Source organism: Thalassophryne amazonica, chromosome 18 (assembly GCF_902500255.1).
Source record: "Thalassophryne amazonica chromosome 18, fThaAma1.1, whole genome shotgun sequence".
Lineage (NCBI taxonomy): Eukaryota > Metazoa > Chordata > Actinopteri > Batrachoidiformes > Batrachoididae > Thalassophryne > Thalassophryne amazonica.
This window is the reverse complement of record NC_047120.1, coordinates 33,987,798-34,005,118: the sequence shown is the minus strand read 5'-3', so window position 1 is coordinate 34,005,118 and position 17,321 is coordinate 33,987,798. Positions and strand designations below refer to the sequence as shown.

General features: G+C 41.4%; 2 protein-coding genes across 5 annotated transcripts in view; one reads left to right on the top strand and one right to left on the bottom strand.

Moving 5' to 3' along the window:
* The window catches only part of LOC117531115 (CDP-diacylglycerol--glycerol-3-phosphate 3-phosphatidyltransferase, mitochondrial), a 53,028-nt gene extending 50,454 nt beyond the window's left edge, over positions 1–2,574 (bottom strand). The window contains 1 exon segment of the mRNA XM_034194150.1: positions 2,398–2,574. Within this exon segment, the coding sequence (XP_034050041.1) occupies positions 2,398–2,513 (116 nt within the window). The 5' untranslated portion in view covers positions 2,514–2,574.
* Positions 1,981–17,111, top strand: socs3b (suppressor of cytokine signaling 3b). 4 transcript variants are annotated; one of them, XR_004566529.1, is made up of 4 exons: positions 11,956–12,188; positions 12,764–13,097; positions 13,512–15,343; positions 15,630–17,111. XR_004566529.1 is itself a non-coding variant. In XM_034194157.1 (3 exons), the coding sequence occupies exons 2-3, from the start codon at positions 12,981–12,983 to the stop codon at positions 14,067–14,069; spliced, it is 675 nt and encodes a 224-aa protein (XP_034050048.1). In that variant the 5' UTR covers positions 1,981–2,105; positions 12,764–12,980; the 3' UTR covers positions 14,070–17,111. The 4 variants fall into 4 exon arrangements, 3 of the variants coding, with proteins under 3 accessions (XP_034050048.1, XP_034050046.1, XP_034050047.1); XM_034194157.1 differs by lacking the exon at positions 11,956–12,188 and adding an exon at positions 1,981–2,105 and having other exon boundaries at positions 13,512–17,111; XM_034194155.1 differs by having other exon boundaries at positions 13,512–17,111.
* The last annotated feature ends 210 nt before the right edge of the window (positions 17,112–17,321 follow it).

The following is a 17,321-nucleotide window of genomic DNA, read 5'->3' as shown; positions in this document are numbered from 1 at the left end:
ACCAGACCACATCTGCCAACTCTTGGAGATCTGTCTTAACACCACATATTTCCTGTTTAGGGGGAATTACTACAGGCAGATCCATGGTTGTGCGATGGGGTCTCCGGTATCCCCCATTGTGGCCAATCTGTACATGGAGCGAGTGGAGAAGACAGCCTTGACGTCGCTCACAGGCATCTCTCCCAGTCACTGGTTCAGATATGTCGATGACACATGGGTTAAAATCAAGCAACAGGAGGTCGAGGACTTTATAGAACACATCAATTCGGTGGATTCCAATATCAAGTTCACATGTGAGGATGCCAGAAACAACCATTTAGCCTTCTTGGACTGTGATGTTACGATTGGAGAGAACAGGCAGCTTCAGACAGAGGTTTACAGAAAACCTACTCACACTGACCAATATCTGCTCTTTGGCTCAAACCACCCCCTTGAACACAAGCTCGGGGTGATCAGGACTCTTCAACACAGAGCCCTACAGGTGCCCACAACTGCAGAGGGAAGGGCTAAAGAACAACAACTTGTACGGAAAGCCCTCACAGTATGTGGGTACCCACGATGGTCCCTGGACAAAGTGCAGAAGTCCCAGAAAACAAAGAGACCAGATAGACAGGAGACAAGAAGAAGAAGAGGAGTGTCTCTCCCTTATTTAGCAGGAGTAGGGGAAAAACTACAGAGGATCTTCAGACAGCACAAAATCCCAGTTTACATTAAACTGGTTAACACCTTGAGACAGAAATTAGTTCACCCTAAGGACAGGATCCCTAGTTACAAACAGAGCAATGTAGTGTATTATATCAGATGTCAGGAAAACTGTAATGAACACTACATAGGTGAGACTAAGCAACCTTTAAACAAGAGGCTATACCAGCACCGCAGAGAGGTCGCCAGTGGACCTCAGTCTGCAGTTCATCTCCACCTGAAAGACACTAACCACACGTTTGAGGACAAGGAAGTTAAAATCTTAGCCAGAGAGAAGAAATGGTTTGAGAGAGGTGTCAAGGAAGCATTCTTTGTAAAACAGTTGAAACCCAGCCTTAACCGGGGGGCGGGTCTCAGACACGCTTTGTCCCCTGTTTACAATGGGGTACTCAGGTCAAAGCAGTTTTAGTCTTTTGTTCATGGTAATGAGTCATTCACGTCATCAGGAGAGTCGTCAAGGGAGCCATCAGGGGAGGCTTCCATCCCATTATTAGGAGAGTGCTAACTAGAGCACAATAGGTGCTAATTACAGCTATTGTTTAGTCACTAGCCTATAGCAGTCGGCCTCTCGGTAGGAGGGGTCTGGTTAAGTCAAGGTCCCCGGCCTTCGAACCCATGCGAAGTACTCCTCCAAGGCATGTACCCATCAAATATGAAGTTTCTGTGAGCAATAGGTGCTGAGCTACATTGCGGCAAAGAATTTGGCAGTTGTGACCATTGGTGACCTTGAAAAGTAGGTCAAGGTCCCCGGCCTTCGAATCCATGCGAAGTACTCCTCCAAGGCAATACCCATCAAATATGACGTTTCTGTGAGCAAAAGGTGACGAGCTACGTCGTGGCGAAGGATTTGACAGTTGTGACCACTGGTGACCTTCAAAAGTAGGTCAAGGTCACTGGCCTTCAAACCCACGTGAAGTACTCCTCCAAGGCATGTACCCACCAAATATGAAGTTTCTGCGAGCAAAAGGTGCTGAGCTATGTAGCGGCGAACAAACTACTGCCGGACAGACGGACGGACGAAGGAACAGAGGGAGAGACGAACAACCCAGATGCTGTATGCCCCGTGAGCCTTAAAAATCATAAAAAAAGTCTGACTATGCTCCACTCTGCACTCTGCACCTAACACCATCAACCATCAATAGTTTGCAATACCGAAGAAAAAAAGTTGTGCCTTTATCCTCAGCCACATGTCCTATAATTCCAGTCTGACTTTCCCCATTCCGTTGTAGGAGTATGCAAATTTAACCACAGCTGGTCATAATTTCCAGAATCCATCCAGCAGGGGGCAGACACGTCTATGTGATATTTCATGGATAAAACAAAATCGCTTTTTCGATTGACGTGAGGCATCAAGGGAACCAACATCGAACCGTTTCATTCTTCATATGTACTCTTTTAATCTGGTGAGTCATAAAATGATAGGATTTATTGTTTTTGGGTTTTAGCTTGCACAAGCTAGTAGGGATGGACTAACATTAAGAAAGGAAACTCGTGCTAAACTCTCTCTCTCTACATACATACATACATACATATATATATATAAGTCTTCATATATATGAAGTCTGACCGTGTGTTGGTAAACATCTTTAGAAGATTTAACTCCTGCTTTGGCGGAAAAGCGCAGAATACATTTACACCAACATAAACATAACATCCTGCCGTCTACATCTCCGTGGGTTTAAAAAATGTTCTTACCCTCCTCGTCTGTCCCGAGTACGAAACAGTCGGTCAGTTATCCGAGTAAAAACGCCAAACAGAGCCGGTGAGTGCATCGAATGCGCGAACCTCCTCCAGGACGTAGACGCCGCCATTGTTGTAGCTCATGGTTTTGAATTAACTTTATTAATAACGATGGAGACAAGCGGCTCCACTTTGAAAATAACGCGTGTTACAAAATATTTTTAATCTCACAATAACAAAACTATTTTGGAAATAACACGTAACGGACGGTCTTTTATTTTAATAATTATTACGTTCATGTTATCAGCTCCTATAGTGACACCCAGCGACAGAGCTGTAATGTAAATACAACTTCTTTTTTTAGGTTCACATTGACCCGAATCTAAGTTTTGTTTTTCCCAGATGTGACGCACATCTAGGAAATTCCATGAATTGAAGCCAATTCGTGGAATTGAAGCCAAAATCATTATCATTTTGATGAATTTGTTTTGTGTGTGTGTATACACATACACACACACACACACACATATATATAATTGGTTTTCTTTTGGACTGTTTTGTTGTTGTTGAGGAACTTGGAAAACTAATTATTTGAAATAAGATTGTGTTTTTACTCAAAATTTGTGTGATATATCCGCCTTGACGTCATAGCGACTGCAGTCGTGGTGTCATCTGTCGTGACTGTTAAGAAAGCAGTGATATAAATATTATTAATTGCTACTTAAAATCTTAGCATAGTTTGCACATATTTATTTATTTATTTATTTATTTATGGAACTATTTATTTGCCGTTTGCACACCAAATTTATGCTGGCCATCTTTTAGTGGTTTCTCTTGATGCCTGTTTTTAGTCTTTTAGTAAGCTTCTGAGTGCCCGGTAGTGTCTGTGCTACGCTTTTGTTTTGCATATATGTTCGTTGTTAGTGTTTTCAGTGTTTTTATTGTTATTGTTGTGCCTGACTAACAAGGACGCCCTTTTCTGTTTGCTGTAAGACAAATCTACCTACTGGAACAAATAAACTCACCTGAACCTGAACCTACTTTTAACAAATAACTTGCTTTTTTGTGTGAGATGTTTGCATTCTTTATGTAATAGTAGCATTGCAAGCGTTAGTTTTTGCAAAGATGTTTGTAATAATTAATATCATTGAGTCAAGACTATAAAATAGACAGTGATCTCCCTACATCAATAAAACAGTCAGATTCTGTATAGATTTTCAAGTCCAGACTTAAGACGCACTTATTTTTACTTTCGTATGGCTAGCATACTGGCATAGTATGTTACGATGCTTCCTAACCTTTTAAATTAATTTATTGGTAAACAGAGCGGGTCTCTGTCTCAACTTTATCTAAAGTCTGGGTCTGTTATTTCTTCTGCTTTCCTGTTGCTTAATGCTGACGAATTTTACCTTAAGTGTAGTTTTTTGTGGCTGACCGATTCTGTTTTCTTTTTCTCTCTGTCCGAGATGCGGCTTGTTCCACGTGCTGGATTGGATGATTTCTGTGGCGGACACAGGACGGACTCTGCTGTAGGAACAGATCCAACGAGTGGCTCGATGACTCCCCCCACCCTGACGGTGGACTGGACGCCTGCATGGACTCTTGTCAATTGTTGTTGTGTTGTGTTCTGTATTGTGAAACTTTTTGGTAGAATGCCTTAAGCATTGGGTCACCCCCTTGAGTCTGGTCTGCTTGAGGTTTCTTCTTTAATATCATTAGAGGGAGGTTTTCCTTACCACTGTCGCCTGTGTGCTTGCTCTAGGGGTTGGTAAGGTTAGACCTTACTTGTGCAAAATGCTTTGAGGCAGCTTTGTTGTGATTTGGTGCGATATAAACTAAATAAATTGAAAGTAAATTGAAACAACAAAAAACACATCTGAGACATTTTCCATGTTGCTGACCCACAGCAAGCAGCTACCACAACCATTTTATGTGTTCCTTGTAATGACAACAACAAAGTTCAGTGATGTTACTGGTGGCAGCCACATTGTTTCCAAAAGATTATCAAGTGAAACACACATTTCAGTTTACCATCGTCTTCAATGCAGCATCAAGCCTACCATTTTGTCTCACTGGAGTTTGAAGTATTTATGAGTGGCGACTAAGAGTTTTGAGCCTGAAAACCAACATTTCTCGTGAATGTGTGAAGTTTGACTCACTCGGTGCAATGTCAAGAAATGTTTTTTTTTTTTTTTTCAGAATACCAAAGATGGAGAACCACGCCCTACTTTTTTCTGGGTCAGGTTCAAAACTTTTCCAACACCCCTCATATCTTTCATTCAAGGCGACTGTTTAGGCATATCTGTGCATACTGTGGAAGAACATCCTGATAAGTTGATAATCCTGATAATCACCTTCATTTCCTGAAGAAACTGTGATAAGAACAACACAGGTTCTATTGAAGCAGCCAGTTGTGTAACTTTGCCTCTGTGCCAACTTTCAAATATTTTTAACTTCTACTGAAATTGCTGTGATTGTTCTTAAATGCATCAATGTACCACTTTTTCCCCCTGCTATTGTGTAGGTACATTCTGAATCTAAGGTGGAACTTGACTAGCATATACTAAGGTACTCCTAAATATTAAAAAAAGAGAGAGAAAGAGAAAATAGGGGAAGAAAGAAGAAGAGACAGAGCCACCTAGGTGCCTGGTCTTGAGAACCAGGGATGGTAGGTTTAAAAGCTTTTTTATCCCATGGGAACTCTCCCTACCCACCCAAGCGGCTCAAGAATATAAACAGCACATACATAAGTAACATTAACACAAAGAGGGAGGAAACAACATATACAACAAATATCATAACTACATTATATTATAGGAGTTAATACCTGAAACCTAAATGTTCCTACAGAAAAATTTAATCATAAAATATTACATGATTACCCAATTGGGTAATCATGTAATATGTCTATCTTCCCCCTGTCTGTGCTCAGCACAAGTCCAGTCCTATTACTGCCAGAATCTTCAAATTTACAGGGAGTATTCTTGGGACACAGATCTTGGACAAGTTCAAAGACGGCTCACCTTGACCTATTTTAAGAGGTTAAAAAGTCACATTAAGTGACTTAAGTGATTGTTAAGTTGTTGTTTTTATTATTGCTGATCTGTGTGCTGAATAAATTCATTTATTCATTAACATTCTGTTTTAGTCTGTTCAGTTTTGTTTTTAAGTGGCGGGGGTGAGAGCAAATCAGAGTAGAGCTGTACTGTGATGTCAGTGGCTGGTTTTTCCAAACCCGCTTTGGTTTGTGTGTTTATATGCATGTTTCTCATATATTATGTAAACTCTAGCGAGAAATAAGCACTTCTAAAACTGAAAATACTGTTTTTGGAACCCAATAACACCTCTGCAGTCATTTACAAGACATTTTTCAGATGTTAGCATACATGCTAACTCAGCTAACTTCCTATGGCGTCAAATTTGTCTCATTAATACCTACAAATGCACTGAGGGTAATTGCTTGATTTGAACAAGTACAAATTGCACATAAGACAATAGGATCTTAATAATTAATTAAACAACTGCAAATTATAAAGAAGAACACAATGCTCATACGGCTCAGAGTATTTTAGCATTGTGTTATATTTTTGAGAGTTGTTATAGTATGGCCCTGATAAGATCACACATGATGAAAGAGTTTTTAAATTTGTGAATGGACTACAGTTATATGAATATTATTTTAAACAAGGTTGGTGGAATTCAACTTTTTTAAACGTAACTGCAGCTGATTAAACTTTAACTTCAGTACAGTGACGTCTGTTGAGTTTTGCATCATTTGTAGGGGACACAGCAATTGTGTTTAGATTAAACATCCGTAATGGTGTAAACCACAGCTTCCGAGAACACAGCAACAGGGTTTAAGAGATCACATAACAAAACTGATTTGCAATTTTCTTAAACAATAAACCGCCGCTCATTGAAATGGCAAAGCTTTCTGGAAACATTTGGCTGAACTTTGGTCTTCATTTCTTCAGCCACAATCAGCCGCTTGTTAACATGCAGAACAAAGCAAATGGTATGTAGACTTTAGATTACCTTAGTTATGTTTAAAAGGTTGTTTCTCTGGAAAACACATTAACCTTGACGATGCAATGACAAAACACCAAGACTTTCAAAAATATGAACAAGATAAAATGTTCTTTATTAGGACCAAGGTGAAAAGAATACTCAGCTTCAAGTGCTGAATTAGTGGTCATTAGTATTATTGTATTGCGTATAGCAGCTATATACATTGAGCAAAGTGACAAATAAAATAAAAATATATTGTTTGTTTTTTATAGTGATTTTTTTCATTATGTATTGAAAAAGTTTTTCTGTTTATGCTACAAAAGTACACCATCTGATATACTTTGAGTAGAAGTTACTGCCTCCTATGAAATCCAAGTTGAACCTAGAATACTGCTAAATTAGAGACAAATTGTAATATATCATTTTTATTGGAAACATTTTGAGTAATTGATAACTAATCAAATTCTTTGCCCCCTTCAGTGAATGATCTGTTGGTGGCTATGGATACAGTGATGCCACTGCTCAAGCTGAGTTCTGTATTTCACACAGCTGATCATTGTATACTGTTGGATAGAACTGAAATATTATTATTGTTACTGAGTAACCATACTTTGCCAAACCATACACCTTTCTGGTACCCTTCTTTATTGTGTTTCTGACAGTGATGGAAGTCATAGTTGAAGCCCAACCAATGTGATAGCATCACTATAACCTAGGTGCAGATCAGAACAGATCAAATGTGTTCAGCTAATCAACAGATGACTGAGCTGATCTCTGCACTGATTAGTTCAGGGACAAATGGAAAATGTGCAGCACTTTAGGTCCCAAGGATCAGGATTGGAGAACACTGGCCTAGAGACTCACAAAGAACATTTCCTTGGGCACCCACCTATACCACCACTGATGGTCACCCAAACTCTAACTCAAACTACAATGTCTTTGCAGGCCTTTAGTAACTTGTTCAGTGACATGAATGTCCAGCAAAGTTTCTTTAATGTTTGCTAGTCAAGCAAGTTTCCACAATAGTCAGTGCTGGCACCAATGAAAATCTGGTACATAACACCGCAATTGAACAGTTTTGAACACTATAAAATATTGCTGACTTATAATGAGCATTGTTAATTGTTGACAACTGGGGAGTTTCTGAGTTTATTATTTATGTATTTATTTATTTATTTTTTGCCTAAATTTGTCCACAATAGAAGAATTTAAATTTGTACCAGTTTTATACTATAATTGAGTTTTAGTAGATATCACTTACAATGCAAGAAGATGGATACCGCCACATTTTATAAAGTCTGGCATTGAATTGGTATTGAAAATTTCAACACTACTGATAACAGACCTGACTCACAAATGTCTTTATCTTAGAGTAGGTTCAGTTGTTTGCAATAGTCACATTGAAACTATTAGCAATCCAGCCTAGTTGTGCTTTACTTATTTTTGACAATTGCGTCATATGAGCAAACCCCTTTTTCCACAAATTGCTGACAAGGAAAGACATGGATATCAACAGAATGCCTGTAACAGTATTGTAAATGAACTAAATTGCAGTGTTGTAATTATGTATTCACGCATTTGAAGATTATTTACAATTTGCACACGGTGATATCATTTAATTTCTACAAGGACTATTTATTGAATGTTGGTAAACATCCACGGAAGATTCAGTGTCCATGTTTGAATTGTTCACAAACAAAAAGGACCAAACCACGCATGACGTGCTTTTTTTTTTTATCTTTCTTATAACTTAAGTGCAGTTTTGTGTTCACTGTGTGCAACAAATTTCTTGCACTTTGTGCTTCTTTTGTTGTTTTAAATTTGTTGTAGTTGCTAGAACGAATGGTTGCCAACTGAACTGGAGCCACTTTCATTGGACCTTGCTCTTGTGAAGCGACTTGACGGTTTGTATTGTAATTTGGCACTATACAAATAAACTGACTTTGAAACTGAACTGTCATCAGCGGTAAACAAACTGACTGGAGCAAATTTTTAAGACTGTCACAGGGTTGATATAAACTGGTCTGGTATATTAAAAAACACACCTAGCTGCCCATTTTCATTACAGTGTGGTTGTATCACTAACAGACCACCAATTACAAAGTACACTGCAAGTGTTATTTTGAGCACACATGAGATTTTCCAGTCCCAGTACAGTTACTCACCTTCCTTTACGCAGCCCTGGAGTGGCTACAGTGGGGAAATATATACAGTAGTGTTCAGAATAATAGTAGTGCTATGTGACTAAAAAGATTAATCCAGGTTACCAGTAGTTTCAGTAGATTCTCACAAATCCAACAAGAGTAAGCATTCATGATATGCACACTCTTAAGCCTATGAAATTGGGCTATTAGTAAAAAAAAAGTAGAAAAGGGGGTGTTCACAATAATAGTAGCATCTGCTATTGACGCTACAAACTCAAAACTATTATGTTCAAACTGCTTTTCTAGCAATCCTTTGAATCACTAAACTAGTATTTAGTTGCATAACCACAGTTTTTCATGATTTCTTCACATCTGCGAGGCATTCATTTTGTTGGTTTGGAACCAAGATTTTGCTCGTTTACTAGTGTGCTTGGGGTCATTGTCTTGTTGAAACACCCATTTCAAGGGCATGTCCTCTTCAGCATAAGGCAACATGACCTCTTCAAGTATTTTGACATATCCAAACTGATCCATGATACCTGGTATGCGATATATAGGCCCAACACCATAGTAGGAGAAACATGCCCATATCATGATGCTTGCACCACCATGCTTCACTGTCTTCACTGTGAACTGTGGCTTGAATTCAGAGTTTGGGGGTCATCTCACAAACTGTCTGCGGCCCTTGGACCCAAAAAGAACAATTTTACTCTCATCAGTCCACAAAATATTCCTCCATTTCTCTTTAGGCCAGTTGATGTGTTCTTTGGCAAATTGTAACCTCTTCTGCACATTTCTTTTATTTAACTGAGGGACTTTGCAGGAGATTCTTGCAAATAAATTAGCTTCACACAGGCATCTTCTAAATGTCACAGCACTTACAGGTAACTCCAGACTGTCTTTGATCATCCTGGAGCTGATCAATGGGTGAGCCTTTGCCATTCTGGTTATTCTTCTATCCGTTTTGATGGTTTTCCGTTTTCTTCCACGCGTCTCTGTTTTTTTTTTGTGTCCGTTTTAAAGCATTGGAGATCATTGTAGATGAACAGCCTATAATTTTTTGCACCTGTGTATAAGTTTTTCCCCTCTCCAATCAACTTTTTAGTCAAACTACGCTGTTCTTCTGAACAATGTCTTGAATGTCCCATTTTCCTCAGGCTTTCAAAGAGAAAAGCATGTTCAACAGGTGCTGGCTTCATCCTTAAATAGGGGACACCTGATTCACACCTGTTTTTCCACAAAATTGACGAACTCACCGACTGAATGCCACACTACTATTATTGTGAACACCCCCTTTTCTACTTTTTTTACTAATAGCCCAATTTCGTAGCCTTAAGAGTGTGCATATCATGAATGCTTGGTCTTGTTGGATTTGTGAGAATCTACTGGTACCTTGTTTCCCATGTGACAATAAGAAATATACTCAAAACCTGGATTAATCTTTTTAGTCACATAGCACTACTATTATTCTGAACACTACTGTATGTTTTAGTACACAAAATGCATTTTGTTCCTGTTTTGATGAGCTAATTCCCGCAGTGATTAATCGAGATCAAGTACTCTACCTTGTGCCATAGACGGTAATCGACAAACCCTGTGTGACTGTGACATCACTCATGTTTTCTATAGAGACCCGGAAGAATAATTTTGAACCCTAAAAATTGCTGCTCTGGGTGTCGCCATGTTGGCAGTGCTTACTTTTGCCTACATCACAGCCAATCCATATTTGAATAAAGAAGTGGAGGTGGTGATTCCCTGCATGACCTGAGAGGGACAAATGAAGCCCAAACATGCCCCCATCTTAAGAGTTACCAAACACGCTAAGCTAAGAGGCTAACCTTGGTTTGTGTGTTTATTAAATTATATTTTTGGGGACTGGGCCGTGGTTCTCATAATGTGTGGCTTTGGTGTGGGCATTAAAAATTATGACATACTTATATTCTAAGTAATCCTGGATTAAAGGAAGTAATGTATGCTATCAAGCTATTTCAATTTTGTTTAATTTTAATTCAAATTCAATTTATTTTAATATATATAGCGCCAAATCACAACAGAGTTGCCTCAAGGTGTGTCACACAAGTAAGGTCTAACCTTACTATCCCCCAGAGCAGCGTGGTAAAACTCCCTCTGAGGAAGAAACCTCAAGCAGACCAGACTCAAGGGGGTGACCCTCTGCTTGGGCCATGCTACAGACATAAATTACAGAACAACCAGCTACCGATAGCAACCAAAATGAAATGAGATGAAATTTTCACTTGATGAAAATACTGGAGCACAGGCGTCTTGAAAGATCTGTCAGAACAATTTTACACATTCTATATTATTAGTCATGTAATACACCTTCCGGTGCAACCTGGACACATTGTCAGTGATGTACCCGAGATTATCTGGTATTTCGGGTTTTAATACCAGCCACCCTCCTCCGGGCAACCCAGCCGGAGGTGGTCAGGCCCCAACTTGTGTCCAGGTAGTTCACATCGCCACTCATCACCCTTCTTAATCCAAAGGCAATGGGAAGCTTTTTCAGTTGCTTCAAAGATGTTCTTAATGGCTCATCTCTGTTGTCCACAGATACAGATTGAAGTTATCTGTATCAAAATTCTCAGGAAGGACAGGCACGGTCCTCCAAGCAGCTAGCAGCCACAGCTAGTGGACTCTGAGTGAATGGCACTCTGAGTGTGGCTCCACACCCCTAGTTATGCATAACTTTACCGGTTAAAATGTCTTAAACTAAGGAGTTTTTTTTTTTTTTTTTAATCCCCTAGCTATAGAGCTCGAGCTAGCTGGCGAGACCAAAACCATATTTTTATACCAGGCTGTAAAGATGTTCATTTCTACTTTAAAGTGGACATTTTAACATGGGCTTCTATGGGAGTCTGCTCCTTTCTGGAACCAGCCTCAAGTGACCAGTCAAGGAATTGCAGTTTTTTTTCTTCTTGCTGTCTTACCTTTTTTACATCCCAAGCTTACTATTTGCTCTCTTCCATCTTCAACCACTTATCTGGGATCGGGTCACGGGCATACTCATTCTTTCCTAAACAAAGTTAAAACTAAATCTAAACCGGAACTTATCCTATAAACATCTATTAATGATGTGTAACACGATGAATAGTAGTGTGGAAATTTAAATGAAAAGGCTGTATTTCTGTCAACAAAATGAAAATTCACATTAAAGCCACAAACATTCAACAATGTTGACACAAACATAACTCCATACATAAAAAAAAAAACCTGCTTGTGCATTTTCATTAACTTTTATTCACCTTGTCGAGAAGGGAAGCCACCAAAATACTAGGAAACAATACCAGGAATACCAGATCACGGTTATTATTTTGTTGGCAATCTGCCAGTGGCGCGAGCACGCGCACGTTTACTGGAAGAGCCTCTAAGGGGAGGGGGCGGGGCCTGACGAACATACGGTTACTCGGAACAGCCTGGAGTAACCTTCCACTCCAGACTGGATCTCACTCCGCTTCACAGTCCGCCGCTTAACCCCCAAAACAACAAGAATAAAAAAATTAAACCCACGCAGGGGCACTTTTTTGGATTTTAATGCCTGAATTAATAATTTATCTAGCACTACTCTCGGGTAGTTTGCATTTTTTATCGGCTTTCGACGAGCGGCTGCGGCGCACGGCAGAACACATCCGCGAGGTAAAAGAAGAAGCTTGTTTTATGGAGCGGCGCGAGCGCCTGCTGCAGTGTTGCCGCTGCGCTGCCGCTTCTTTGCCGCTGATCTGCCGCTTCTTTGCCGCGGGTCTAAATTCGCGGTGACTGTTCCGTTATGGCGCCTCTCTCCGTTACGACGGAGCTTGCTGCTTTAACTTCTACAGTTAAACAGGATAACGGGGTTTTTAGTCCAAAGAGGCAGTCAGACTCTTTCACCGTGACCCCGTTTCGCAAATCTCTTGTTGCGGTGCGCGCGATCGAAGACAATTGAAAGCAATCAGGCTCCAGTGTCTGTCTGTCTGTCTGTCTGTGTGTGTGTCTGTCTGTGTGCAGAGCCCAGCAGGCTCAACACCAGCGTTCATTTAAACTAAATATAACCCGCCGTCTGCTGCCTGGACTTGTCTCATGCATTTGTCACAGTCGCCATAACTGCATGTTATAGTAACCGGAGAGCTGTAGTGTGGGAAAGTGCTCACTTATTTATGCCATGAATGTTTGTGAATGAGTGTGTGCAGGCTGCATAGTGTTTAAATGTCTAACGTCTCTGTGTTTGTCTGCAGCTGTGTTTAGGTGCTCTCTCCCAGCCCCTCTCTGGATGCATCGGACTCCCCTGCCCCGGGGCCCTGGACCCGGTGTGTGACACCGCCTCCTTCGCCCCGTCCTTCCTCTCGGGACTCTCCTTCTGCCCCCAACGCCCTTCCACCTGTCCACTTCGGGGTTCAGACCCTCGGCCCCCTGCCTCTCGACCAGCTGGAAGAGGCAGGGGGCCATGGCGCCATGGTGACCTCCGGCCGACGCAGCCCCCTCGCCATGAGCAGCGAGGGCAGGGTTCAGGGGTCGAACTGTACCCCGCATCACTACAAGCTTTTCAGCTCACATGCACACTACCAGCAGGTAAGTCGCACATTTGCATCACACGGGACATTAGACTTTGGTGACAGCCGCACTTCCCACATGTGTGAGAAACCATGACTGCTCCTGTAGGTCAGTAGTGGATAGCGCTCTGGACCATCAGTTGGATATTGTAAGTTTGATTCTTGGCAGAACCTTTAATTGTTTGTTTTCAATCCATAACACAGACAAATGTGTCCTTTTTTTTTCTAAACATGTTTCTGTTTTACAACAAACACAAGGACCAGCTTACTTTAAGTTTACGGTTTGTGCAGTCGCAAGTTGTCCACCTGTTTGATCTCCTCATGTAGGAAGTGTCGTTCGCTCCAAGGCTAAGCTTCCATCTAACGGACAGTTAGCTACAGCCAAAAAATAGCACTGATGTGATTATAGCGGGTCATTTTATGCTTCTTTCAGGTGATGCACGCACTGCATAAACTCCAGGAGAGTGGCTTTTACTGGGGGGCAGTGGGCGGCAGGGAGGCCAGCTCCCTGCTACGCTCCGAACCTCCCGGCACCTTCTTGATCCGGGACTCCTCTGATCATCACCATTTCTTCACCCTTTCTGTCCAGACTGCCCGTGGAACAAAGAACCTGCGCATTCACAGCGAAGGAGGCGGCTTCTTCTTGCAGCCAGACCCCCAGAGCACATACATGCCCCCGCGGTTTGATTGCGTGCTGAAACTCATCACGCATTACATGGGGAAAGGACCAGAGGCCGTAAGGAGCAGAGAAGGAGAGTGCGGGTCCAAAAATGTCGGGGCAGAAACAAAAGTGCACCACGTCTATCTGATCCACACTGGGGGGGAAAGGATCCCCTTAGAGTTGCGCAGACCCCTCTCCACTTCTCTGTCCACACTGCAGCACCTGTGTAGGAGGACCTTGAACAGCAGAGGCTTCGGGGGGTCGGCGCATGCAGAGCAGCTTCCGCGCACGCTTCAAGGCTTCCTGGAGGAGTATGATGCGCCCATATGACTGACAGGAACTGCAAAGGTTCCACTACATTAACCAGGTTACTGAAGGACGGGACGGTCAGACCAGTTCTCAGCGCATGTGTGAACATGTGCACCAAAGGTGACTGACCAGAGTTCGCCTCAGATCACAGTGAAGGAAACCATCCACCGACGTTCTCCCATGACGGGCTGGGATGAGCATCATTCCGGTAACCGCGGATACCTCGTCCGTCCTACCTTGCAAAAACTGACAGCTAGCCGAGTGGCAGATGAAGCCAGAGTTGGTCAAAGGTGAAACTCGTAGTATGACCGCGACGCAGAGCGGAGCCTCTTAGAAGATTGATGTGATTGGTATATGCTAACGATGACAGCAGCGGCGTGATCGATGGACCGCCTGCCTTTGGGTTTCACTCCCCTGTCGGCCTTGGCATTTACGACACCTCGAACGCCGGACAGAGAGAAAGACGGTGAAGTCCAGAAAGGCTGAGAGGGAGCGTAAATGGGAGGAGATGCGGAGTGAAAAAAAGAAAGAAAGAAGCAATTCCAACTGAGGGGCCCAAAGCAGAGCGCGCGCTTGTTTGCCTGAGTGTGTGTGTGTTTTGTAGTGATTCCCACATTTCCATTTCTGCTTCCCGCAAGTGTTGCCTCATAGGGAGCGAGAAGAGCGGACATGCACGTTGGGTGTGCACATATACACAAGGGTAAAGGCGCACATGGAGGTATTGTTAGCGTGGGAACAAAGACAAAGAAAAAGCTGCTTTACAAAACATTGTTTCCCTTTCTTGCCTAGTTCCGCTTGCCGCTTTTAGTTCAGAGTCCGTGCGCGCTTTGGCAGCAACAGACAACAGGCCGGTCTTACCGAGACAAAAGCCTCAGCATAAGACCAAACAAAAGCAAACTTTTTTTGTCCAGACTGACTGGATGTCAGCTTCTCCGTAAGGCTCCATGGGACACGTCGATGGGGGATCCCGGCACGCTTGGTGGGGGGTTGGAACTGGAGACAACAGGGACTGGATGGAGGAGGCAGGAGAGTGGGAAATGGGATCAGGCGAAGGGAATCTGAGAGGACAGAGTGCTGGGGTAAGAGCGAAGGGGGAGGGAACATACTGGTATATAGCTAAACTAAAACGTGATTGATGTCCCAGACTTGGAGGGAACATTTACCGGATTCCGCTCCTGTAAAATGTAAAACCAGGATCTCAAAGAAGCTCTTTGTTTAGGATGAAAGTGCAGGTCAAGTCTTAATTCTGTCTTAAATCCTTTCGAAATGACTTTTTTCTTTCTTACTTGTGTGAAGTCGTCGTGGCGTGTTTGTATGTGTGTGAGCTGCTCTGGCCCCTCTAGTTCCTTCATACCGCGATAACTTAAGGAGGAAATGAACTGTGACGTGGACTTCATAGTCCTTCTGAGTGCACAAAGGCTTCTCACCCTATCACCTTCCATCATTACCCCTAAAACAGGATTGGACAGTTGGGTTTGTCTGTCTGAATGTCAAGGGAACAAAACAAGTCTTCCTGATGAAATTCTTAAAACAAAAAGCCTTTTGTAAAACAGTGCAAGACTTGGATTTGATCAAAACAAGTTTGTGTGTGTGTGTGTGTGTGTGTGTGTGTTTGTGCCTGTGTATATTTGTGCCTGTGTATATACCAGAGATATTACTTACAATACGTGATAGGGCTGCAACAACTAATCAAGTCAAGATTATTAACAATTAAGTATTTTAACTCATTTTGATAAAATTAACAGTTTTCCTTCATATTAGCATGGGGCAGGAAGTTTGAAGTTGACTTCTAACTTGATCGTTGACTGATCATAACCAAAATCAGATCACTTCGTCCCGTTCGTAGCCCCAATATACCTACCACTTTTTATCAAGATCAGTTAAGGTGTATTTAGCATATCTTCCTAACAAACATACATGCATAGTTACAGAGATAAAGGTGATCACAAGGACATGCACCTTGGGCGGTGCCGCTACAAAAAAAAACACATTATGCACTAAAAACACATTAGCGGTTGGGTGGGTATACTTTTAAACAGGTTGTGTTCATAATGGGAAGCAGTCGAAATGTTATGGCAGTATTGTGCAAAAATTTCAGGCACATAGAATATGCTCAAAATTGGATAAATGACACCCCCCCCCCCCCCCCGCCCACACACACACACACACACACACACACACACACAAACAAAAAAGGGTAAATACTACTCATAAATAAGTCAAATGTTTGCATTTCACATTCTTAAATGCACAATTTTTTATATGTCTCATGTAATTTATAGTATTTTTTTTTATTATGTTTTTTTTGTGATTTGTTACTGCTTACTGGAGACTGTCTTTATGTTCTCATGTGCCAGGCCGTACAGTAAGTGAAAAGAGTGTGTGTGTCTGTGTGTGTCAGTGGTATTGATATGTGTAATGAAATGGAAAGAAAAACAACTCTGTGTGCGCTGGGAATGTAGGGACATTTTACATCAGATTTCTTGCTGTTGCTGTTGACACATAAAGAAAAAAGTAAACAGTATTTTTTATCAAAAATCTAAAATTTTGCACAGTACTGTGTATGGAATGACCACAACATACATATAAATTTGAATATTTCTTTGTTTTTGGAATAGATAACTATATGAATTTAAGATAGTATTTTTGATTACATTTTGATAAATTGATGAATTAAAAAAATCAACTGATTGTTATACAAATAGTCATTTGTTGCAGCCATAGTAAGTTGGATTGTAAGATTTTCACCTCAGAACAATTTCATGGTCTTTCCTTTGCTACAGATGATACAGTTTTTGGTCAAATCCTTGTCTTATTTGTGGCACGACAACACCAAGTTTACATGTGTCACATCGATGCACCACATGTATGTGAATCATTTGTCTTTTGTAAAGACTCTGGCAAAAATGCTGGCCACTAGTCTGGCGAAAACAAGCTGTAATAACCTGAAATGAAAAGCATTACAAAAAAAGAAGAAATAAATGAAAGGAACATTGCACATATTTATATTTCTAAAATATTTCAATAATTTATATTAAAGAGCACTATTTTTACAAAAGTCAACGCATTTGCACGGTGTGTTAATTCTTCACTTCCTTGGCTGCCCCCCCTACCTCCCTCCCTCTCCCCCACTCACAGTCACTGAGTCAATATTGAGCGGATAAGGCCTAACTTACCGTAATGTATTGTTTGGCAGTCTGTATTCCAGCAATGCCCATGCCCACAATGAGATTATTTACTGACAAATGGGATTTCCTAGTTAAACAAGTGTTT